General features: G+C 41.4%; 1 protein-coding gene across 5 annotated transcripts in view; it reads right to left on the bottom strand.

The window, feature by feature from the left end:
• Nucleotides 1–23,578, bottom strand: part of MYO5B (myosin VB) — a 345,830-nt gene that overhangs the window by 132,758 nt on the left and 189,494 nt on the right. For all 5 annotated transcript variants that reach the window (XM_070743570.1, XM_070743569.1, XM_070743567.1 and 2 more), the window contains exons 15-17: nucleotides 13,618–13,770; nucleotides 12,474–12,571; nucleotides 7,030–7,116 (exon numbers count right to left, since the gene is read on the bottom strand). In XM_070743570.1, the coding sequence (XP_070599671.1) occupies nucleotides 7,030–7,116; nucleotides 12,474–12,571; nucleotides 13,618–13,770 (338 nt within the window). The remainder of the gene's footprint in view (nucleotides 1–7,029; nucleotides 7,117–12,473; nucleotides 12,572–13,617; nucleotides 13,771–23,578) is intronic.

The following is a 23,578-nucleotide window of genomic DNA, read 5'->3' as shown; positions in this document are numbered from 1 at the left end:
ATTTCCAAATATAAAATTCTAAAATCATAATAATTAAAGGATTGACATATTGATTATAATGAAGTTTTTATTTTGTTTAAGGCTGGTTTCCAAATCTCTGGCAGACGTGAGGTATCATCCCGTTTATTTAAACAAAAAGATCTTTTTTCAATTTCAATAGCTTCTAGAGAGATTCTTTTATATAAATTCTCTGTTTTGTGGAGTAATTTAGTTTTTTCAAAGTCAATTTCGTGCCCTGTTCTTTTAATGTGCTGGACAAGGGAGGAGGTCTTCTCCTGTTTCTTGACTGCATTCATATGTTCTGCCATGCGCTGGCTCACTCTTCGGTATATATATATATATATATATATACATATACATATACATATACATATACATATACATATACATATACATACACAAACAAACAAACAAACAAACAAACAAATTAATACCTGTTCTGGCTCTAAAAATATCTGCTGGGTGTAGATTCAAATCAAGGATGAGTGGACAACACGGGTGGATCCATTCAAAGGCATTTTTTCGGGGATTAAATAAGAATTTCAGGAACGGAAGGACAAATCAGTTGCCCCAATTTTAATTTTTAAAATAAAAATTAATTTTTTAAAAAAATTGGAAGAAAAAGGAGACAGTACAGGAAAAATTCCACCCGGCACCGAGATAGCACAGTGGCAGCCATGCCAAATCACAAGGACCCTGAAACGCCAGCTTTTCATGCCTGCGCGCACAAGCCGTCAATCTCTGCCGAGAAAAATGGCACGCTGCAGGTAGTGCTTCATTAAGGAATTCTGCTGACAGTCAGGAGTGATGGAAGGCTACAGGGCAGTCTCCCTCCGAAGCAAATTGGCTCAGATCTTGCAAGTCTAAAACGGCCGCCCTGATCGTTACGCTGAAGGTATCCTTCTTACAAGCTGTCAAGTTTAAACTAGTAAATTCCCTCTATTATTCTGACAGGTGACCATAAATATTATATAAAGGTCTTCCCATTGCTTTGAGAATGGAAATCTGTTAAACAACTCCCCAAATTAACCGAGGAAGGAGGGAATTTCCTAGCAAGATCTGGTGGACTTTACCGTAAAAGGTTTACGGTAGAAGAAAGATGATTAATAGCTTTCTATTAGGCTCATCTGTCTGGAAGCCGCACCACATTTCGGACATAAACACCCTAGAAAATGTCCAGAGATACTTTACTAGAAGAGCCCTCCACTCCTCCACTCGTAACAGAATACCCTCAGAAGGATGGAAGGCTGAGTCAACCTTGAGCCGGTGATGAGATTTGAACCGCTGACCTGCAGATCTAGCTTTAGTGGCCTGCAGTACTGCACTCTACCCACTGCGCCACCCCGGCTCATGGTGCAATGCATGGGCATTGTGTGTACATGTGCAGGGGGGAGAGCATTGCAATATTTTTATGGGCATGTGCGTGCACTCTTTTGGCACCCAAGCAAAAAAAAAGGTTCATCACCATCATTGGTCTATACAGTGTTCCCTCAACTTTCGTGGGGGATGCGTTCCGAGACCGCCCGCGAAAGTCGAATTTCCGCAAAGTAGAGATGCGGAAGTAAATACACTATTTTTGGCTATGAACAGTATCCCAAGCCTTCCCTTAACACTTTAAACCCCTAAATTACAATTTCCCATTCCCTTAGAAACCATTTAGATTATTACTCACCATGTTTATTTATTAAAGTTTATTTAAAAAATATTTATTAAAAGTGGACGAAAGTTTGGCGATGACATATGACGTCATCGGGCAGGAAAAACCGTGGTATAGGGGGAAAAACGCAAAGTATTTTTTAATTACCGGTAATATTTTTGAAAAACCGTGGTATAGACGTTTCGTGAAGTTTGAACCCGCGAAAATCGAGGGACCACTGTATACTGCTTGATACAACGTTATCTAGAATTCCCTACTGAAGGTATCAAAGAAAAAAACACTTCTCTGTTCTGTCTGGAGATGTCTGGTGGACCATGCATGGAGGACTTTGAACTCATATGAACCGGTCTTTTAGTTTTCACAATTTCTGAGCCAAGAGCCATATTTTAACTGAGGGGTATGCTGATGACTACATTCCAAAACAACAAGAACAAATTGTAAATTGGATTTAATTTACATACTTTGTGTGTATAACACTATTCTGTGCATGCTTGGTGACATGTTAGCAAATCAGACGAGTTTGTAAAATCTATGGACAGATGGAAACCAGCCTACTTTGACAAGGAGAGAGACAAACAGCCATTATATAAGGCAGGGTTGGGTAACTATGATCCTTTTATGACCTGTGGACTTCAACTCCCAGAATTCCTGAGCCATGGCTGGCTCAGGAATTCTGGGAATTGAAGTCCATAGGTCATAAAGGGGCCATAATTGCCCACCCCTGACATAAGGTATGAACAAAGGATAGTGTGACGAACCAGGATGTGGCACAAAGGCAACACAGCTGGGAAACTGGTATGAGTCCCTTTATTGGCACCAACTTTGCCCCAAATGTTGCATTTGCTCTCCAGCCTGGAGAAAAACTCTCCCACAAACGTGCAGCAGCTTCTGGCTACAGAGACTACAGTCCAAACTCTGTAAGCAGAATTATTACAATACTCCAGCAGGGCAAGATAATAATTCAAACAGTCAGGATGAATGCCAGGTCAAAACTCTCAACACTATCTAACAAACGCCCCTCACAACTGCCTCTCCTTTAAACTCCATCCCCAGGTGTGCCTTGTGAAAAGGATCGGGGGCCTTTCCTTCCTCCTAAGCCACGCAACACATGTTGCTCTCTTCTGTGTTCTTCCCTGTGTACTCAAGGATGAGGAGGGGTGGGCCTTGGTTTTCATCTGAACCCCCTCTCCTTTGTTTTACCTCTCTGAACCCCCTCTTTGAATCCCCTCTCCCTTGTTCGACCTCTCCCCTGCTCTCCCCAGTTTCCTCCACAACAGAGCCATGATCCCCCTCTCTGTCACAACTGCCTCTCCTTTAAACTCCATCCCCAGGTGTGCCTTGTGAAAAGGATCAGGGGGCTTTCCTTTCTTGTAAGCCACGCAACGCATGTTGCTCTCTTCTGTGTTCTTCCTTGTGTACCCTAGGATGAGGAGGGGTGGGCCTTGGTTTTCATCTGAACCCCCTCTCCTTTGTTTTACCTCTCTGAACCCCCTCTTTGAATCCCCTCTCCCTTGTTCGACCTCTCCCCTGCTCTCCCCAGTTTCCTCCACAACAGAGCCACGATCCCCCTCTCTGTCACAACTGCCTCTCCTTTAAACTCCATCCCCAGGTGTGCCTTGTGAAAAGGATCAGGGGGCTTTCCTTTCTTGTAAGCCACGCAACGCATGTTGCTCTCTTCTGTGTTCTTCCCTGTGTACCCTATGATGAGGAGGGGTGGGCCTTGGTTTTCATCTGAACCCCCTCTCCTTTGTTTTACCTCTCTGAACCCCCTCTTTGAACCCCCTCTCCCTTGTTCGACCTCTCCCCTGCTCTGCCCAGCCTGACTTTTTCCTTCCTCAGTTTCCTCCACAACCAACGGAGCCACGATCCCCCTCTCTGTCAGCTGTTCGAATATTATCTTGATACATAGCTTGCTTTATAGATTCTAGCTTGCACTGAACCGCAGTCAATCGACTGCATTTCGGGCCCTTGCCAAACACTTTGCATTATGACCAGAGGGCCATGTCCCGGGATCACATGACTGAACTTTGCAACATTTTCTGCTGGTTTCCCATTTATCTGGGAGAGTGGATTTAGATTTATGACCATGTGTTTTCCTTACAAAATGCCTAAAAAACTCATTGAACGATTGGATATGGCTACGTGATTCCTCCAGAAATCCTGGTCCCAGTTAAGGTTTCAGGTTGAGGAATGCCTGTACCATATCTTTATCTCAGATAAACCCTTGGAATGTGTAAACTTGTACAAACTCTCACATTTATTTTTGTTCCACAGTGTTGGAGATGCAAGTAAAATATGGGGACTTATTATCATATTTGGTGGACCTACCCAATAATTAAAAATCTCTGGATCAAAATACAAAATTGGATAACGGATATGTTACAAACTAAAGTAAACAGAAGACCTGAAGCGTTCCTTCTTGGAATTATAGATAAAAAAATAGATAAAAACAAATACTACTTAATAGTACATATATTGACCGCAACTAGAATGGCAATAGCCCAATGCTGGAAGCAACCCAATCCTCCTGAAGATGCACTAATACTTAAAAAAAATTTGGACTGTGCAGAATCTGATGCTTTAACCCTTAAATTAAAGAATAAGGAAGACTCCGATTACTATAAAACATGGAACTATTTTTATGATTGGTTTAAAAGAAGAAATAAAAGTTCAAATTAAAATACAACAATAGCAATACTTTCCCCCTCTTTTTTGATATAATAGATTAAATATGATATACGTATATACAGTGTTTATTAAAAAAAATTGTATGAAATTAAATTAATCAAATAAGAGTGTACGAAAGAGGCTAAGAAAATAACAATTAAAAAAGACATTGATAACCAAAAGAAATAACAGTATATACCGATTGCATCTTTCACCAAAAAATAATTTGATATCAGAAAAGACTGTTTATTTTTCCCCCTCACAAGAGAATACAAATGATATATAATATGTTGTTTGTTTATTGTAATAGTCAACATTGCTAATTGTACCTAAATAATTAATCAACTATTATTATTATTATAATTGCTATTACTTAGGTTTGTATATGTTTTGTTTTGTATTGTATCATTTTTTTAAAAAATTTCATTGTTATGTTGTGTAAATGTGTATATGTATATATATTTTAAATTAATTTTAAAAAATTCAAAAAAAAAAAGGAACGTGTAAACTTGGACAAACTCTAACATTTATTTTTGTTCCTTTTATCCCACACATACAAATCCACACCATCTCTCCATCAATGTTTTTCCCTAAGGAAGCACAGCAAAATATTCAGAATAACTTAAAACAGTTTGAAAAATTGATGTAGAACGTGTTATATCGAGGAAGCTAATTTGGCTGACTGCTCAATTTATGGCTCAGATTCTCTCTGGTGTTTGACCTATGGTCAGTTTATTCTATCTATATCACAACACAAAGGTCAAGATTTATCTCTGAAATAGCTCTCTCTGCTCCAAATGTGATTTTATATGCCAGCAAAGAAGGATGGTATTTATTTTTGGAAAGAATCAATGCTGTGGGGAAAAAAATGATATTTTTAAAATTACACTGACCAGCACACTGAGACACTGCTTAACGGTTGCAAAGGAATTGTGTTATATTGCAGAAAATTCAGGCCATATTCCTGAATGTCTGCCAAGTTCACCATAATATAGTGTGTTGTGTTCTCAGTTCAACAGGCAACCCCATTTAAAGGGAGAAAAATGGCCTACAAATTGAGGACATTCTACTACACCCCAAAAAGTAAACTAACAATAGAATAGAATAGAATAGAATATCCACTGCAACAATATCGCCAAAAAAGCTTATAGAGTTGTTAACCTGATCCTATGCAGCTTCTGCTCAGGCAATCTCACACTACTCACAAGAGCCTACAAAACTTTTGCCAGACCCATCCTAGACTACTGCTCATCTGTCTGGAACCCATACCACATCTCAGATATCAACACCCTTGAAAATGTCCAAAGATATTTCACCAGAAGAGCCCTTCACTCCTCCACTCGAAACAGAATACCCTACGAAAATAGACTAACAATCCTGGGCCTAGAAAGCCTAGAACTACGGCACCTAAAACACGATTTGAGTATTGCCCACAAGATCATATGCTGCAACATCCTCCCTGTCAACAACTACTTCAGCTTCAACCGCAATAACACAAGAGCACGCAACAGGTTCAAACTTAATATCAACTGCTCCAAACCTGACTGTAAAAAATACGACTTTAGCAATCAAGTTGTTGAAGCGTGGAACTCATTACCAGACTCCATGGTGTCAACCCCCAACATTTTTCCCTTAGACTTTCCACGGTTGACTTCTCCAGATTCCTTAGAGGTCAGTAAGGGGCGAGCATAAGTGCACTAGTGTGCCTTCCGTCCCCTGTCCAATTGTCTCTCCTATATTTTAATCTATCTTTTCTCCCATCCATATATCCTTCCTCTACTCTTCATTGATGTATTCTATTCTCATATCTCTTCTTCTATCCTTTCCCTGATATTTACTACTACACGTTTTTATTCTCCTTAACTTTCAATTTGTATTGGACTAACTAACTAACTAACTAACTAACTAACTAACTAACTAACTAACTAACTAAATAAATAAATAAATAAATAAATAAATAAAATAAAATAAAATAAATAATAAAATAAAATAAAATAAAATAAATATTGTGTGTTGTGTTCTCAGTTCAACAGGCAAACCCATTTAAAGGGAGAAAAATAGCCTACAAATTGAGGACATCTTACTACACCCCAAAAAGTAAACTAACAACAGAATAGAATAGAATAGAATAGACAGAGTTGGAAGGGATGTTGAAGGTCTTCTAGTCCCATCCCCTGCTTAGGCAGGAAACCGTACACCACTACAAAATGGATTAGGATTGCATGCAAACCATTTTGAATGTTTCTCAATAGATACTTAAACCCTGTAGCTTTTCATGCAGGAGAAAACAAGATTGGTGTGTGTGTGTGTGTGTGGAATGACCAGGATTGAGCTTTACATGGGGAAGCAACTACAGCAGTTAAGGAGTTCTAAGTTTCTGCTAAAAAGTTCAGATTTCACGGGGAAAAGCTCAGATTCTTTTTAAATGCACTCTTAAACATTTCCCTGTTATGCCTCAAGAGTAGGGTCTCCAATCTTGGGAACTTTATGACTTATGGACTTCAACTCCCAGGATTCCTCAGGCAGCCATACTGCCTGAGGAATTCTGGGAGTTGAAGTTCACAAGTCATAAAGTTGCTAAAGTTGGAGCCCCCTGCTCTAGACTTGACATTTCTCAGTCTTTGTCTTCTGCATTGTTTTAAAGCGTGATTGTTATTAGAGGGGGAAAAAAGAGAAATATACAATTATTTCAAAGTGAAAGTCACCTGGATGGGTAGCCCGCTGCGCTGATACGGATGGTCTCTAACACGCCACAAGCTCTTAGTTGTTGTACCGCTCTCTTTGGGTCGAAGCTGTTAAGATACAATTGAGTAACTCATGAACATGGCTGTACATAGAAACATAGAAACATAGAAACATAGAAGACTGACGGCAAAAAAAGACCTCATGGTCCATCTAGTCTGCCCTTATACTATTTCCTGTATTTTATCTTACAATGGATATATGTTTATCCCAGGCATGTTTAAATTCAGTTACTGTGGATTTACCAACCACGTCTGCTGGAAGTTTGTTCCAAGGATCTACTACTCTTTCAGTAAAATAATATTTTCTCACGTTGCTTTTGATCTTTCCCCCAACTAACTTCAGATTGTGTCCCCTTGTTCTTATGTTCACTTTCCTATTAAAAACACTTCCCTCCCGAACCTTATTTAACCCTTTAACATATTTAAATGTTTCAATCATGTCCCCTTTTCCTTCTGTCCTCCAGACTATACAGATTGAGTTCAATAAGTCTTTCCTGATAGATTTTATGCTTCAGATCATGCAGAATGCAGCTGCGAGAGCAATCATGGGCTTCCCAAGATATGCCCATGTTACACCAACACTCCGCAGTCTGCATTGGTTGCCGATCAGTTTCCGGTCACAATTCAAAGTGTTGGCTATGACCTATAAAGCCTTTCATGGCACCGGACCAGATTATCTCAGGGACCGCCTTCTGCTGCACGAATCCCAGCGACCAGTTAGGTCCCACAGAGTGGGTCTTCCACGGGTCCCGTCAACCAAACAATGTCGCTTGGTGGGACCCAGAGGAAGAGCCTTCTCTGTGGCAGCCCCGACCCTCTGGAACCAACTCCCCCCAGAGATTAGAATTGCCCCCACCCTCCTTGCCTTTCGTAAGCTGCTTAAAACCCACCTCTGCCACCAGGCATGGGGGAACTGAGATACCCTTTCCCCCTAGGCCTTTACAATTTTATGCATGGTATGTCTGTATGTATGACTGGTTTTTATATAATGTGTTTTTAACTGTTTTTTAGTATTGGATTTTGTTGTACTGTTTTACTGCTGTTGTTAGCCGCCCCGAGTCTGTGGAGAGGGGCAGCATACAAATCCAATAAATAATAATAACAATAATAATTCCATTCATTGTGGTGCTTCTGACACAAGTAAACAGTCAGATTTGCTTTGTGAGGATCAGTTCCTTCTAAAATTTAAAGCTACGGTACTGCGTAGCTAGCATATGTCCCTCAAAATCGAAGTCAATAAAAAGAAAATTAGGTAAATGAAACTTGCCATTGCAGTCAGTGTTCCCTCTAATTTATTTTTTTTGGGGGGGGGGGCGGAAAAGTATAGTGTCTGAGCGGCAGTCCCTTCGGGACTGGGCGGCACAGAAATAACAAATAAACAAATAAACAAATAAGCAAATAAGCAAATAAGCAAATAAACAAATAAACAAATAAACAAATAAACAAATAAACAAATAAACAAATAAACAAACAAATAAACAAACAAATAAACAAACAAATAAACAAACAAATAAACAAATAAACAAACAAATAAAAAACCCACCCTGTTTTGCCTCAGAGAATTTCAAAATAAAATACTGTACTGTGTGTCTATAACAGTGAGCTCATAATAGGGCAACTCTATCAATATCAAAATGCCACTTAAATAGTTGAGCTAGTTTCAAACTAGATTTTGATTTTCTTTCTCTCTTCCTTACTCCCATTCTTTTTCTTTCTCTTTTCCTTCCTCTCTTTTTTCTATCTGTTTCTCTCTCTTCCTCTCTTCCTCTCTCTCTCCTTCCCTCTCACTCTTTCCCTCTCGGCTTCTGGGCAGGTTTGGAAAACTCTGAGTTGATGATGATTTTTAAGTGAGCGATTGCTCACTGCTCAGCTTAGAGGGAACTATGATTCCAGTGTATCAAAAATGTAAATACACAAGAGCAAACATGTCATGCGTTATTCCAAATCTATGCATGCGTGTTCCTAGGGTTCAATTGCACAAATAACATTTCAGCAAATTTCCTTTGAGTGTACACATCTGTCACTATGCAGCTTCGCAAAGCAATTGAACAAAAGAGGTCTGTTCCGAGATACTGCTGTCGCTCGAAAAGGACAGCCGCCTGGCACTTCAAACACAGCAGTTATTATTATTTTATATAGCTTTATTAAAAGAAACACAAAAGCAATTGTTCAGGAACATGCTTTTACAGGGAGCAAAGGGTATCACATCCCCCCCCCCCCAGTTCGAATCATCGTAAACAGGGACTAGGAAATGTCACTACATGAGACAAGAAAATTGAAATGCTGCCTTCAAAATCTGTAAATGGCTATCGGGTGGATGAGGACAAAGATTAATTCCTTATTGCTCTAAAAAGAACAGGATCGGATCAAATGAGATCAAGGAGACTGAAGGGGGTTGATAAGCATTTGGACAATAAAATCGATTGCCTGGAAGGCTCATTTTTTCTTTTCCTTTTGATGGAGAACTTCAACCAACGTTGAAATTCAACTTCTGTTGAGAACGCTCTTGGTTTCCAGCACAACACAAGGAATTAATTAAATTGTATTAGGTGGCTTCCATGGTTCTTCCCAATGCTATGATTTCATATCCTTTTCCTTGTGAATGAAGGCAAATACATACCGTATTTTTCAGAGTATAAGATGCACCCTTTTCCTCCCTAAAAGAGGTTGAAAATTCAGGTGTCTTATATTCTGAATGTAGCTTTTTTCGAACCTTTTTCCCCCCAGCCCTAACTAGGTACTAAGCATCTTCCCAGCTCTTACTTTGCAGGTTCTTTCACTGTTACTCTTGGCGAAGAATGTTTTCCAAGCCCTAAATCATTGCAAGGTTTTTTTTCATTGCTCTAACTTGCTTCAAATGTTTCTTTCCAGACCCAACTAGGGGCTAACGATGTTCCCAGCTCTTACCCGCTTGCAAGCTCTTTCATTGTTACCCTCTATCAAGAATGTTTTCCACGTCCTAAGTCTTTGCAGGGATTTTTTCACTGCTCTATTTGCTCCGAATGTTTTTTTCCATCCCTAACCAGGTGCTAATGATTTTCCCAGCCCTTATTGGCTTGCAAGCTCTTTCATTGTTACTCTCTCTGAATAAGGTTTTTTTTAAAGACTTAACCAGGGGATAAAATAATGTACTGAAGCTGACCAGACTAAGGATGTTAGCCAGATGAATATTTGGTAAGCAGATTTCCCCCCCTATTTTCCTCTCCCAAAACTGTTGTGGTTGGCTCTGGCCCAGCTCCTGCCCCAGGGAACGTGAAGGTGGATGCAGGGGAAACTTCAACATGTCATAGGCCTGTGTTATTGCCGACAGAGTAGTTCAGAGTTTAGTTTCCTCGGACGAGGAAGGTGGGAGTGACGTGGACCAGAATACCTCCGGGACCGCCTTCTACCGCACGAACCCCAGTGGCCGATAAGGTCCCACAGAGTTGGCCTTCTCCGGGTCCCGTCGACTAAACAATGTCGTTTGGCGGGACCCAGGGGAAGAGCCTTCTCTGTGGCGGCCCCGGCCCTCTGGATTCAACTCCCCCCGGAGATTAGAACTGCCCCCACCCTCCTTGTCTTTCGTAAATTACTCAAGACCCACCTATATCGCCAGGCATGGGGGAACTGAGACACCTCCCCCAGGCTTTTATATTTTATATTTGGCATGTATGTGTTGTTTGGTTTTAAATAATGGGGTTTTATATGTTTTTTCTCTTTAAATATTAGATTTGTTCCACTGTAACATTGTTTTTATTATTGTTGTGAGCCGCCCCGAGTCTTCGGAGAAGGGCGGCATACAAATCTAATAAATTATTATTATTATTATTATTATTATTATTATTATTATTATTATTATGATTATGATTATTAAGATATTTGGACTTCAACTCCTAGAATTCCTCAGCCAGATGTATCACCTGTATTGTCAGGCATGGGGGAACTGAAACACCTCCCCCAGGCTTTTACATTTTATGTATGGTATGTGTGTGTTGCATGGTTTTTTAAATGATGGGTTTTTAAATGATGTTTAATATTAGATTTGTTTCCATTGTGTTGTGGTTAGCTCTGACCCAGCTCCTGCCCCAAGGACTGTGGATGTGGGGGAGACATCCACATGCTGCAGGCCTGTTTTGCCCCCGGTGGAATCTGCTGATGAAGGCTCCTCTGACCAAGAAGACATGAGTGACAGGGAGGAGGAGAGTGTGGCAGACAGCTCAGAAGGAGATCAATTATCTAGCTCCTCCTTGGATTCAGAACAAGAGTTAATGATATAGCCACGCATGCGGAGAGCGATGCATAGGCAACAACTGAGAGATTATTATCAAAGAAAATGAAGCCACCTGTGGTTGGGTGGGGCTGTGGTAATTAGTGAGGCTGCTATAAATAGCAGACTGTGGGTTTGGCCATTGTGGAGGATTATCTGATCATTGTGTTTCGTGACTGCTTTGCTGACTTTGACTTTTTGTGTGCTGATTTTTCCCTGCTTGGAAACTAAACCAGAGCAAAGTGTGTTTCACTTTGTGAAAGAAGAAGGACTGTGAATTGCCTCACAGCTGCAAGCTAAGTATCACAGAACTGATAAGGGACTTGTACAAATTACCAGTTTGTTTGGAGACGAGTGCTCTTTGCTATACCAAAAGAGGGCTTGGTTTAAGTGAATTTTCATTATAAAGAACATTGTTTTGAATTTTCAAACTTGTGTGTGTCTGACATTTGTACCTGTGAATTTTTGGGAGGATTCTACCAGAGGGCCTGACAGAACACATTGTGACATTGTTGTATTGTTGCTGTGAGCCGCCCCGAGTCTTCGGAGAGGGGCGGCCTACAAATCTAATAAATTATTATTATTATTATTAACTGTTTTCGTGACAAGTGTTTCACAATCTCTTTGACCTTTGTCTCTCAGCTACCTGCAAAAATTTCCCGTCTGATCAGAAAGCAATAATTGGTTGTGTCAAATAACAAATACAAAAATAGAATACACGCCAGAGTTTTTTCTACAGGGTATTATGAGAGGTGCCTATTCTAAAAATGTAAAATATTTCAGTTTGCATATTACAACAGCTGCAAGGATTGTATTTGCACAGAACTGGAAAAATCTGCAAATACCTGAAGACAATGAGATCATCAAGAAAATATACGACTGTGCAGAGATGGACAGATTGACAATGGAACTTAATAATCGAAAAGAATCGGACTATTATGAAACCTGGACAAAATGGTACCAATGGACAAAAAAAAAGAAACTCAAAAGAAACATCGAAATAAAATATCAAGAAATCTAAAAGTAATTAGAAGACAATGTCGGTAGGAATGTATATATGATGTAGATTCATCTGTAAATAGGATTATGTACTTTTTGTAAAAAAAATGGAAAAATTTAATAAATATATATTAAAAAAAAGAAAGAAAGCAATGCTTACGTGAAAGGCAGCTTCTCATCGTTGGGCTTGATACACCGAACATAATGGGGAGTGGTCGCATTCAGGGTCTCCATTAATAGGTGCAATGAATTGTGAAACTGAAAGAGGGGAAAAAAAGTAACTCTACAGGAAGTGGAGGAACGGGATAAGCAGTAATGGGGTCCAGGTTATGGTATTCGGTGCGCCATCCCGGTAGAGAAATCCGGGATGCCTATACAGCCGCAGGCCTCCTCCCAAACCCTCTGCATGCCCTGTTTTTACGAAAAATGGACTCATTTTTCGCAAAAATGGGATGTGGGGGAGGGCTTCAGAAAGCCAAAAATGGCTGTATTTGGTATACAGTGTTCCCTTGACTCTCGCGGGTCCAACTTTCGCGAAAGTCTATGCCATAGGTTTTCAAAAAATATTAATGAAAAAAAATACTCCGTGGTTTTTTTGAACACCGCGGGTTTTTTCGCAGCCGCCCGATGTACAATACTGTGCGTTTTAACTCTCCTCCCATCCCCCTTCACCCCAGCCGTCCTGCTTCTTTAAATAAAAGCTCTGCTTCTGCCCCAGCCTCCCGATTCCTCCCCTTTAATTCTTGGAGCGTTGGTTTGCTCCACTTGAAGCCAAGCCTTATTGCGGCCCGCCGCCGCCGCCTCTTCTTCCCCCACCCACCTAAACCGTTTCCCTTAGTGGTAGCGTCCGACCTCCCAGCTGACCGGCCTGGAATCCTGGCTTTGAGTCCTGGCCTGGATCCCTCTTGCCTTGAGCTTGCCCTTCCCCTGCGCACCGGTGGTGCCGCCCCCACCATAGGAGCTCAACAAAGCCCCCAGCTTGCCCCCACGTTGCCACTGCGGGTTCTGGGGGTAAGTAAAACCAGGAATGGAAGAGGGAGTGGGAGGAAGGAAGGAAGGAAGGAAGGAAGGAAGGAAGGAAGGAAGGAAGGAAGGGTCTCTACTTCGCGGAAATTTGACTTTCGCGGGCGGTCTTGGAACGTATCCCCCGCGAAATTCAAGGGAGCACTGTATAAGATACACTGACATTTCCACACTCTTTTGGGGGGGGGCGTCCTATACTCCGAAAAATACGCTATTCATTGATAACATCATAACTTGAACGGAAAACACAGAAACTGCCTTTGAAAAACACTGCTTTGTACCTGGTGTCCCACAGTTTTCTTGTGTTCTTTATTGGCTGCTTTGACGATTGGACGGGCCGAGCGGATATTGATTTTGGAAGAAGTTTTCTTTCCAGAAGGAGTAGCTGAAGCAGAGTCTTTTTCATCATGGAACAACTCCACAATCACTGGGTACTAGAAAGAAGAAATAAAAAAGAATATCTTATATTGCTTCAGCAGTCAAGCAACAATGCATAGGTGAAATCCACACCAAATATCAGCAGTCAATGAAACCAAACTACCTTTGTATATTCTAAAACTAAACAAAGCCTCATTTATATCACTTGCTATATCTCACCAATCCTTCTCTTTGATAGGCTAAACATTTGTAGCTCCTACAATTGTTCATTATACGATTTAGCCTTTCAGAAAGCTTATCATATTTTTGGACTCTCTATAGTCTCAGCATCTTTTTTATATATATATATATATTTATTTATTTTGTCCAATACACAATGAGGGTTTTAGTGGGTATATATCTATATACACATAGTAAAATACATGACGAAGGTTATAGAGGAGATACTCATAGTAAAATATATCTAAGAAAGAATAGAAAAGAAGGTATAGTAATAGAACATATCAATGAAAGAACAGAAGAAGAGATATAGGAATAGAAGAAAGGTATAGGAGATATAGGAGAGCAATAGGACAAGGGACGGAAGGCACTCTAGTGCACTTGTACTCGCCCCTTACTGACCTCTTAGGAATCTGGATAGGTCAACCGTGGATAATCTAAGGGTAAAGTGTTGGGGGTTTGGGGATGACACTATGGAGTCCAGTAATGAATTCCATGCTTCGACAACTCATATTTTTTACAGTCACGTTTGGAGCGGTTAATATTAAGTTTAAATCTGTTGTGTGCTCTTGTGTTGTTGTGGTTGAAGCTGAAGTAGTCGCCAACAGGCAGGATGTTGCAGCATATGATCTTGCATCTGAATGCAGCCTTCCAAGTTTGGGAAGTTTGAGAAAGCCCAGAATTTTACAGCCAGCCAGGCTGGCTAGGGAATTCTGGGAATTGAAGTCCACAGGTCCTAAAGTTGCAAAGATTGAACATCACTGGTGCAGTGTTGAGAACTTACTGTGTTCCTTCTTTGTTATTGAATCTCTATGCTCTTGGTTTGGTACTAGGCCCCGCCCATTCCTATAACAGTTCTCCTTTAAATGTATATATATATATTTAGAACTGAGCCACTCAATCTCAGCAAGCACTAGACAATAAATTGCAGTCTTGTCTTACTTAATGAATTAAATAAATTGTGGGAATTTATCATTATTTTAGCAAACATTGTGGACTGATGTTCTTAAATAGGACAGACCTGTTAGAGGTTGAAGCCCTGTTTCGTTGCATGTGAGCATATATATATAAGTACAGTGGTACCTCGAGATACGAGTTTAATTCGTTCCGGACCTGGGCTCTTAAGTCGAGCAGCTCTTATCTCGAACGACTTTTCTCCATAGGAATTAATGTAAATAATTTTAATTGGTTCCAACCCTCAAAAAACTCACAAAGTTAGTCTAAATTATGCAGAAAGACATGTTTTTAATGAAGAAATGTACATGTACATATAAATGAATAATGAAGTTTCTTTCACTTAACTTGTAAACTTTCTTAAACTTTTAAATTTACATATGTTCAACTTCTCTGCCACCCAATCCTGTAGGACAGAGGTCCCCAACCCTTTTTGCACCAGGGACCGGCTTTAAGCGATCAAGAGAGGAATGGGTGAATGAATGGACGGAGGGTGGGAAGGAAGGAAGGAAAGAGGGAAGGGACAGGAACAGAGGAAGGAAGCAAGGAAACTTATGAAAGGGGAGAGTAAGAGAGGAATGAGTGAAGGGAGGGAGGGAGGGAAGAAGGTGGGAAGGAGAAAGAAAAGAAGAAATAGAGGAAGGGAAGGTAAAAGAGAGAAAGAAAAAGAGCAAGAAAGAAAGAAAGAAAGAAAGAAAGAAAGGGGGAAGGGACAGGAACAGAGGAAGGAAGCAAGGAAACTTATGAAAGGGGAGAGTAAGAGAGGAATGAGTGAAGGGAGGGAGGGAGGGAAGAAGGTGGGAAGGAGAAAGAAAAGAAGAAATAGAGGAAGGGAAGGTAAAAGAGAGAAAGAAAAAGAGCAAGAAAGAAAGCTGCAAGCACCCCCCCGAGCCCCCCAGGCCGGCTGCAACCTTTTAAAACACGCGCGCCGCTTCGCAGCTGTCTCCTGAAGCCGAACGCGGAAGTTAGCGTTTGGCTTCAGGAGACAGCTCCTTGGCGCTTGTATCTCGAATTTGGGCTTGTAAGTAGAACAAAAATATCTCTCCCCTTCCAGCTCTTATCTCGAGTTGCTCTTAAGTAGAGCAGCTCTTATGTCGGGGTTCCACTGTATTGGCAGTTCTGTGTTAGCAAAAACTTCAGAAGAAAAGGATTTAGGGGTAGTGATTTCTGACAGTCTCAAAATGGGTGAACAGTGCAGTCAGGCGGTAGGGAAAGCAAGTAGGATGCTTGGCTGCATAGCTAGAGGTATAACAAGCAGGAAGAGGGAGATTGTGATCCCGCTATATAGAGTGCTGGTGAGACCCCATTTGGAATACTGTGTTCAGTTCTGGAGACCTCGCCTACAAAAAGATATTGACAAAATTGAACGGGTCCAAAGACGGGCTACAAGAATGGTGGAAGGTCTTAAGCATAAAACGTATCAGGAAAGACTTAATGAACTCAATCTGTAGAGTCTGGAGGACAGAAGGAAAAGGGGGAACATGATCGAAACATTTAAATATGTTAAAGGGTTAAATAAGGTCCAGGAGGGAAGTGTTTTTAATAGGAAAGTGAACACAAGAACAAGGGGACACAATCTGAAGTTAGTTGGGGGAAAGATCAAAAGCAACATGAGAAAATATTATTTGACTGAAAGAGTAGTAGATCCTTGGAACAAACTTCCAGCAGACGTGGTAGGTAAATCCACAGTAACTGAATTTAAACATGCCTAGGATAAACATAGATCCATCCTAAGATAAAATACAGAAAATAGTATAAGGGCAGACTAGATGGACCATGAGGTCTTTTTCTGCCGTCAGTCTTCTATGTTTCTATGTTTCTAACAAGGTGAGTAATAATCTAAATGGTTGCTAAGGGAATGGGAAATTGTAATTTAGGGGTTTAAAGTGTTAAGGAAAGGCTTGGGATACTGTTCATAGCCCAAAATAGTGTACAGTAGTCCCTCGCTATACCGCGCTTCACCTACTGCGGCTTCACTTCATCGCGGGTTTCTGAGGAAGTCGATCGGCAGATTTAAACAGCCTGCCGAACTCGATCGGCAGGTTTTTTTAAAAACAATATATATCTAAAATTGTAAATACTGTATTTAAATACTGTATCTAAAATAAATACTGTGTGGGAAGGGTTTATAAACACTTAAAACAATGAAACTTACCAAACAATTACAATATAAATACTTAAATAAGTACTATCAGTCGATAAATTCCCATCGCGGATTTCACCTATCGCGGCCGGGTCTGGAACGTAACACCAGCGATAGGTGAGGGACTACTGTATTTACTTCCGCATCTCTACCTCGCGGAAATTCGACTTTCGCGGGCAGTCTCAGAATGCATCCCCCGTGAAAATCGAGGGAACACTGTATATATACACACACCTAACTTGCTAGTTCAGGTCATATTTCCGCTTTCAAGAATGCTCACATGCAACCAAAGAGGGCTTCAACTTCTAACAGGTTTGTCCCATTTAAGAACATCAGTTCACAATGTTTGCTAGAATAACGATAAACTCCCACAAGTGTTTTCATTAAATAAGACAAGACTGCAATTTATTGTCTAGGGCTTGCCGAAATTGAGTGGCTCAGTTCTGTTTGCATGTTTGCCAGAAGTCTCTTGAGGAAACAATCTGTTTGCACAGAGTGGTTTTCTGACTTGATACACAACTGTCTATCTGCTTCGTACTTGCAAGTTTTATTTTAATATCGACTGCCAAGAAAGCCCCTTTTGTCTATCTCCAGCAAGCTTTTGTTGTCTTAACAACTTTAACAACAACAAATCTTAATAAAATTGTCACTTCGTTCCTGGGAGAAATCCTCTTATCAACTATCCTTATAATCCATGGATTATGAAGATAAAGATTCCATATTTTTTCTCCCAGAATCTGCCCTTTCAGATACTTATTATTATTATTATTATTATTATTATTATTATTATTTATTGGATTTGTATGCAGCTCCTCTCTGCAGACTCAGGGCGGCTAACAACAATGATAAAAGAAACAGCATGTAACAATCCAATTAATAAAACAACTAAAAACCATTATAGTAAAACCAAACATACACACAAACATACCATGCATAACTTGTAATGGCCTAGGGGGAAAGAATATCTTAACTCCCCCATGCTTGGCGATAAAGGTGGGCCTTGAGTAATTTGCGAAAGACAAGGAGGGTGGGGGCCGTTCTAATCTCCAGGGGGAGTTGCTTCCAGAGGGCTGGGGCCGCCACAGAGAAGGCTCTTCCCCTGGGGCCCGCCAAACGACATTGTTTGCTCGACGAGACCCAGAGAAGGCCAACTCTGTGGGGCCTTATCAGCCGCTGGGATTCGTGCGGTAGAAGGCGGTTCCGGATGTATTCTGGCCCAATGCCATGTATACTGTCAGGCTGAAGCCATCGTTTTGAGTTAGAGACTTTGGCCTGCCACAAGTAGAATAGTATTGTGGGAATCGCAGAGGGGTGATTGTGTGAGAAGGAAAGATTAAGCAAATTCTTTCCAGAGGATTCAAGGTCATCCTTTGTTCAGCACCTGTGAAACAGTTGTTCGACTTCCAAAGGGGTCCCGACTCTCAGGTTGAGAACCACTACTTTAAAGGGGAAAAAACCCAAGCAAATCCAGTTGCCTCCTGAAAAAGCACCTTTGGGACAACCATGACCTGGAGGACTGAGAATCTCTACAGAAACAGTGGAAGTCTTGCCCAAAATACAAGATGCTGATGAAAATGAGGATTAAACAGTCCAACAGTTTGAGGGCTCAGTTCTCAGATCATTTATTTAGATCGGCCCAAAAGTTTCCATCTAACTAACCCAGTGTTTCTCAATTATTTTGTGTTATGCACCCCCTAGGAAGAAGTAAACCTTTGCCCCCTGCCCCATCACCTCGAGGCTCGACTACTGTAATGCTCTCTACATGGGGCTACCTTTGAAAAGTGTTCGGAAACTTCAGATCGTGCAGAATGCAGCTGCAAGAGCTATCATGGGCTTTCCCAAATATGCCCATGTTACACCAACACTCCGCAGTCTGCATTGGTTGCCGATCAGTTTCCGGTCACAATTGAAAGTGTTGTTTATGACCTATAAAGCCCTTCATGGCACCAGACCAGATTATCTCCGGGACCGCCTTCTGCTGCACGAATCCCAGCGACCAGTTAGGTCCCACAGAGTGGGTCTTCTCCTGGTCCCGTCAACTAAACAATGTTGCTTGGCGGGATCCAGGGGAAGAGCCTTCTCTGTGGCGGCCCCGGCCCTCTGGAACCAACTCCCCCCAGAGATTAGAATTGCCCGCACCCTCCTTGCCTTTCGTAAGCTTCTTAAAACCCACCTCTGCCGCCAGGCATGGGGGAACTGAGATACCTTTTCCCCTAGGCCTTTATAATTTTATGCATGGTATGTCTGTATGTATGATTGGTTTTTATATAATGCGTTTTTAACTGTTGTAATATTGGATTGTTATATGTTGTCTTTATTACTGTTGTTAGCCGCCCCAAGTCTACGGAGAGGGGCGGCATACAAATGCAACAAATAAATAAATAAATAAACTCTCTGCCGTTTGCAATATTCAGCAGGTTTTCGCTGAAAAAACTCAAGCGGCTTATCAGCGTGATTGGGGTGTAATGTGTTTAAGTGTCGCCTTAATTTATTTGGCTTCATGCTTTCGCTGCCAACACTTTTAGACATAGTAAACATACCACGTCTTTCCTTGTCTCCCACCACAGTAAAACCAAGCGCTACATAAGCTCAGTTGTATTTCATCATCTTAGCTTTCAGGAGACTTACGTTTGTCTCATTATCTCCATCACTCTCCTCCTTTCTTATCATCCCTGTTAAATATTTTCCATGATGTCTCTTAAAGGTTTGTGATATGCACGTCATGTCTCCTAACATCAAAAACATCATCAAAAAAGCACAACAAAGAATGTTCTTTCTGCGCCAGCTCAGGAAGCTCTAACTGCCCAAAGAGCTGTTGATACAGTTCTACGGAGGAATCGAGTCTGTCATCTGTACCTCTATAACTGTCTGGTTTGGTTCTGCAACCCAATAGGACCGACACAGACTTCAGAGGAGAATCAGAACTGCAGAAAAAACAATTGCTGCCAACCTGCCTTCCATTGAAGACCTGTATACTGCACGAGTCAAAAAGAGGGCTGTGAAAATATTTACTGACCCCTCACATCCTGGACACAAACTGTTTCAACTCCTACCCTCAAAACGTCGCTACAGAGCACTGCACACCAAGACAACTAGACACAAGAACAGTTTTTTCATGAACGCCATCACTCTACTAAACAAATAATTCCCTCAACTCTATCAGACTTTTTACTGAATCTGCACTTCTATTTCTACTAGTTTTTCTCATCATTCCTATCATCCTTTTCCTCCCACTTAAGACTGTATGACTGTAACTTGTTGCTTGTATCCTAAGATTTTTTATTAATATTGATTGTTTCTTCATTGCTTATTTGACCCCTATGACAATCATTAAGTGTTGTACCACAGGATTCTTGTTGTGGTTGGCTCTGGCACAGCTCCTGCCCCAGGGAATGGGGAGGTGGATGCAGGGGAATATTCAACATGTCACAGGCCTGTGTTATTGCCGACAGAATCAGTTCAAAGTTTAGTTTCCTCAGACTAAGAAGAAGGTGGGAGTGACTTGGCAGAGGAGGGCTTGGCACACAGCCCAGGCAGTCAATCCCCCTTATCTTCCGATGATTCAGATGATGACCCACGCAAGCGCAGAATTATGCGTAGAAGAGACCAAGTAAGAACATATTACAGGAAATAAGAGAGGCCACCTGTGTTTGGGTGGGGCTCCAGTAATTAGGGCTGCTGCTATAAATAGCAGCATGTGGGTTTGGCCGTTGTGGAAGAATATCTGATCGGAGTTCGTCAGGAATCTTGTGTTGCTGGACTTTGTTGCTTTTTCACACCTTTGAAACCAAAGCAGAGCAACGTGTGTGTGTGTGTGTGTGTGTGTCTCACTTCCTTGGAAAAAGAAGGGGTGTCAAGTTTCTTCACAGCTGCTAGCTAAGTACTAAGTGCTTAAGGGAAACTGTACAGACTACCCGGTTGTTTTGGGACGAGTGCTCTTTGCAATACAAAAAGAGTGCTTAGTTTATTTTGACTTTTTGATAAAGAACATTGTTTTGAATTTTCAAACGTGTGTGTGTCTGAAATTTGTACCCTTGAATTTTCGGGAGGCTCCTATCAGAGAGCCCAGCAGAACAATTCTTGACAAATGTATCTTTTTCTTTTATGTACACTGAGAGCACAGGCACCAAAGACAAATTCCTTGTGTGTCCAATCACACTTGGCCATTAAAATTCTATTCTATTCTACTCTGTACTGTGTGCTATTGTTTGGTGCAAAAAAACCCTACTCCCTGTGGCAAAAAAAGAGTACATTCCCCAGGATCACGCCTACCCCCCAGCATTGCTCCGCGCCTACCCAGGATCCCCTGTCCCACATGCGAGGGAGGGAAGGTGGGAGGGAGGGAAGGAAGGAAGAAAGGAAGGAGGAAGAGAGGGAAGGAAGGAAGGAGGGAGGGAGAGAGGGAAGAAGGGAGGGAGGGAAGGTGGGAGGGAGGGAGAGAGGGAGAGAGGGAGGGAGGGAAGGAAGGAGGGAGAGAGGGAGAGAGGGAGGGAGGGAGAGAGGGAAGAAGGGAGGGAGGGAAGGAGGGACGGAAGGAAGGAAGGAGGGAGGGAGGGAAGGAGGGAGAGAGGGAAGGAAGGAAGGAGGGAGGGAGGGACGGAGGGAGGGAGAGAGGGAAGAAGGGAGGGAGGGAGGGAAGGAGGGAGAGAGGGAGGGAAGGAAGGAGGGAGGGAGAGAGGGAAGAAGGGAGGGAAGGAAGGAAGGAGAGAGGGAGGGAGGGAAGGAAGGAGGGAAGGAGCTCTAAGTCAAACATTTCAAGAAACCCACAAATAAGTTACGGAAGACAACACCCAAACCCGATTTTCCAATCCAGCACACAGCTAAAACAGATCACTTGTGACAAATCAGCATTCATATTCTCAAGAAGTGCCGGGCGGAGAAATCGTTCAACATTTTTAGCACCAGTTCTCGGCAGAACGGCAAGTGGCTCTGAAAAATTTATTTCCGAGGAGAAGAACATTCCTCCGGTGGTTTCGTCCCTGTTTCTTGCATCGCAAAATGGCCCCGGGGTGGCACGAGAATTCTGACTTTCATTTTATAATCCCAACCGTTTCCAACCCATTTCGCTTTCTCGCACTCCAAGCTACCCACTTCCTTTGATGGCCTTTAGGGTTAAGCTAGTTCTTATCATTCGCAATAAAAATCTGCAATAAATGAATAAAATAAAATAAAAATCCAGCCAGGAGAGAAGCCTCCCCAACACTCAGTCATTCTGCAAAATACTTTTGTGTAACCCAAAATACACTGCTCAAAAAAAATAAAGGGAACACTTAAACAACACAATATAAATGCCGACGATGTGAAACTTTTCAACACCACTGATAACACACTCACCCTCCAGAAAGACCTGGACTTTGTCTCAGACTGGTCTAACACCTGGCAACTTCAAATATCAACCAACAAATGCTCTACCCTCCACATTGGCAAAAAGAATCCTAACCGCACATACGAACTAAATAAACAACCTCTCACTGCTAACCCACATTCTGTAAAAGACCTTGGAATACTAATATCGAATGACCTAAGTACTAAAGCCCACTGCAACAATATCGCCAAAAAAGCTTCTAGAGTTGTTAACCTGATCCTACGCAGCTTCTGCTCAGGCAATCTCACACTACTCACAAGAGCCTACAAAACTTTTGCCAGACCCATCTTAGACTACTGCTCATCTGTCTGGAACACATACCACATCTCAGACATCAACACCCTTGAAAATGTCCAAAGATATTTCACCAGAAGAGCCCTTTACTCCTCCACTCGAAACAGAATATCCTACGAAAATAGACTTACAATCCTAGGTCTAGAAAGCCTAGAACTACGGCGTCTAAAACATGATTTGAGTATTGCCCACAAGATCTTATGCTGCAATGTCCTACCAGTCAATGACTACTTCAGCTTCAACCGCAACAACACAAGAGCACACAACAAATTCAAACTCAATACAAACCGCGCCAAACTTGACTGTAAAAAATATGATTTCAACAATCGAGTTATCGAAGCGTGGAACTCATTACCGGACTCAATTGTGTCAACCCCTAACCCCCAACATTTCTCCCTTAGACTCTCCACGATTGACCTCTCCAGATTCCTAAGAGGCCAGTGAGGGGCGTCCCCTGTCCAATTGTCTTTCCTTTCTTTCACCTATCTTATATATTCTCTTCCTGTCATATATCCTCTCATCTAAGCTCACTTTCACCCTTTTTATATTATCACATGTCTATTTTCTTCCTATGTACTTGTGTATTGGACAAATGAATAAAATAAAATAAAAATAAAATAAAATCAAACATCTGTGAAATCAAACTATCCACTGATTGACAATCAATTTCTCATGCTGTTGTGCACATTCAACTTTGTACAGAACAAAGTATTCAGTGATTATATTTCATTCATTCAGATCTAGGATGTGTTATTTGAGTGTTCCCTTTATTTTTTTTTGAGCAGTGTACTTGTGTGTAATCCAAAACACACAAAATACTTGTTTGTAGCCCAAAACACACAAAATACTTTTGTGTAACCCAAAGGCCACCTTGCTCAAAATACCAAAC

The sequence above is a fragment of the Erythrolamprus reginae genome, chromosome 2 (assembly GCF_031021105.1).
Source record: "Erythrolamprus reginae isolate rEryReg1 chromosome 2, rEryReg1.hap1, whole genome shotgun sequence".
NCBI lineage: Eukaryota > Metazoa > Chordata > Lepidosauria > Squamata > Dipsadidae > Erythrolamprus > Erythrolamprus reginae.
Note: the sequence above shows the minus strand (reverse complement) of the source record. Positions and strands in the feature narration are given on the sequence as shown.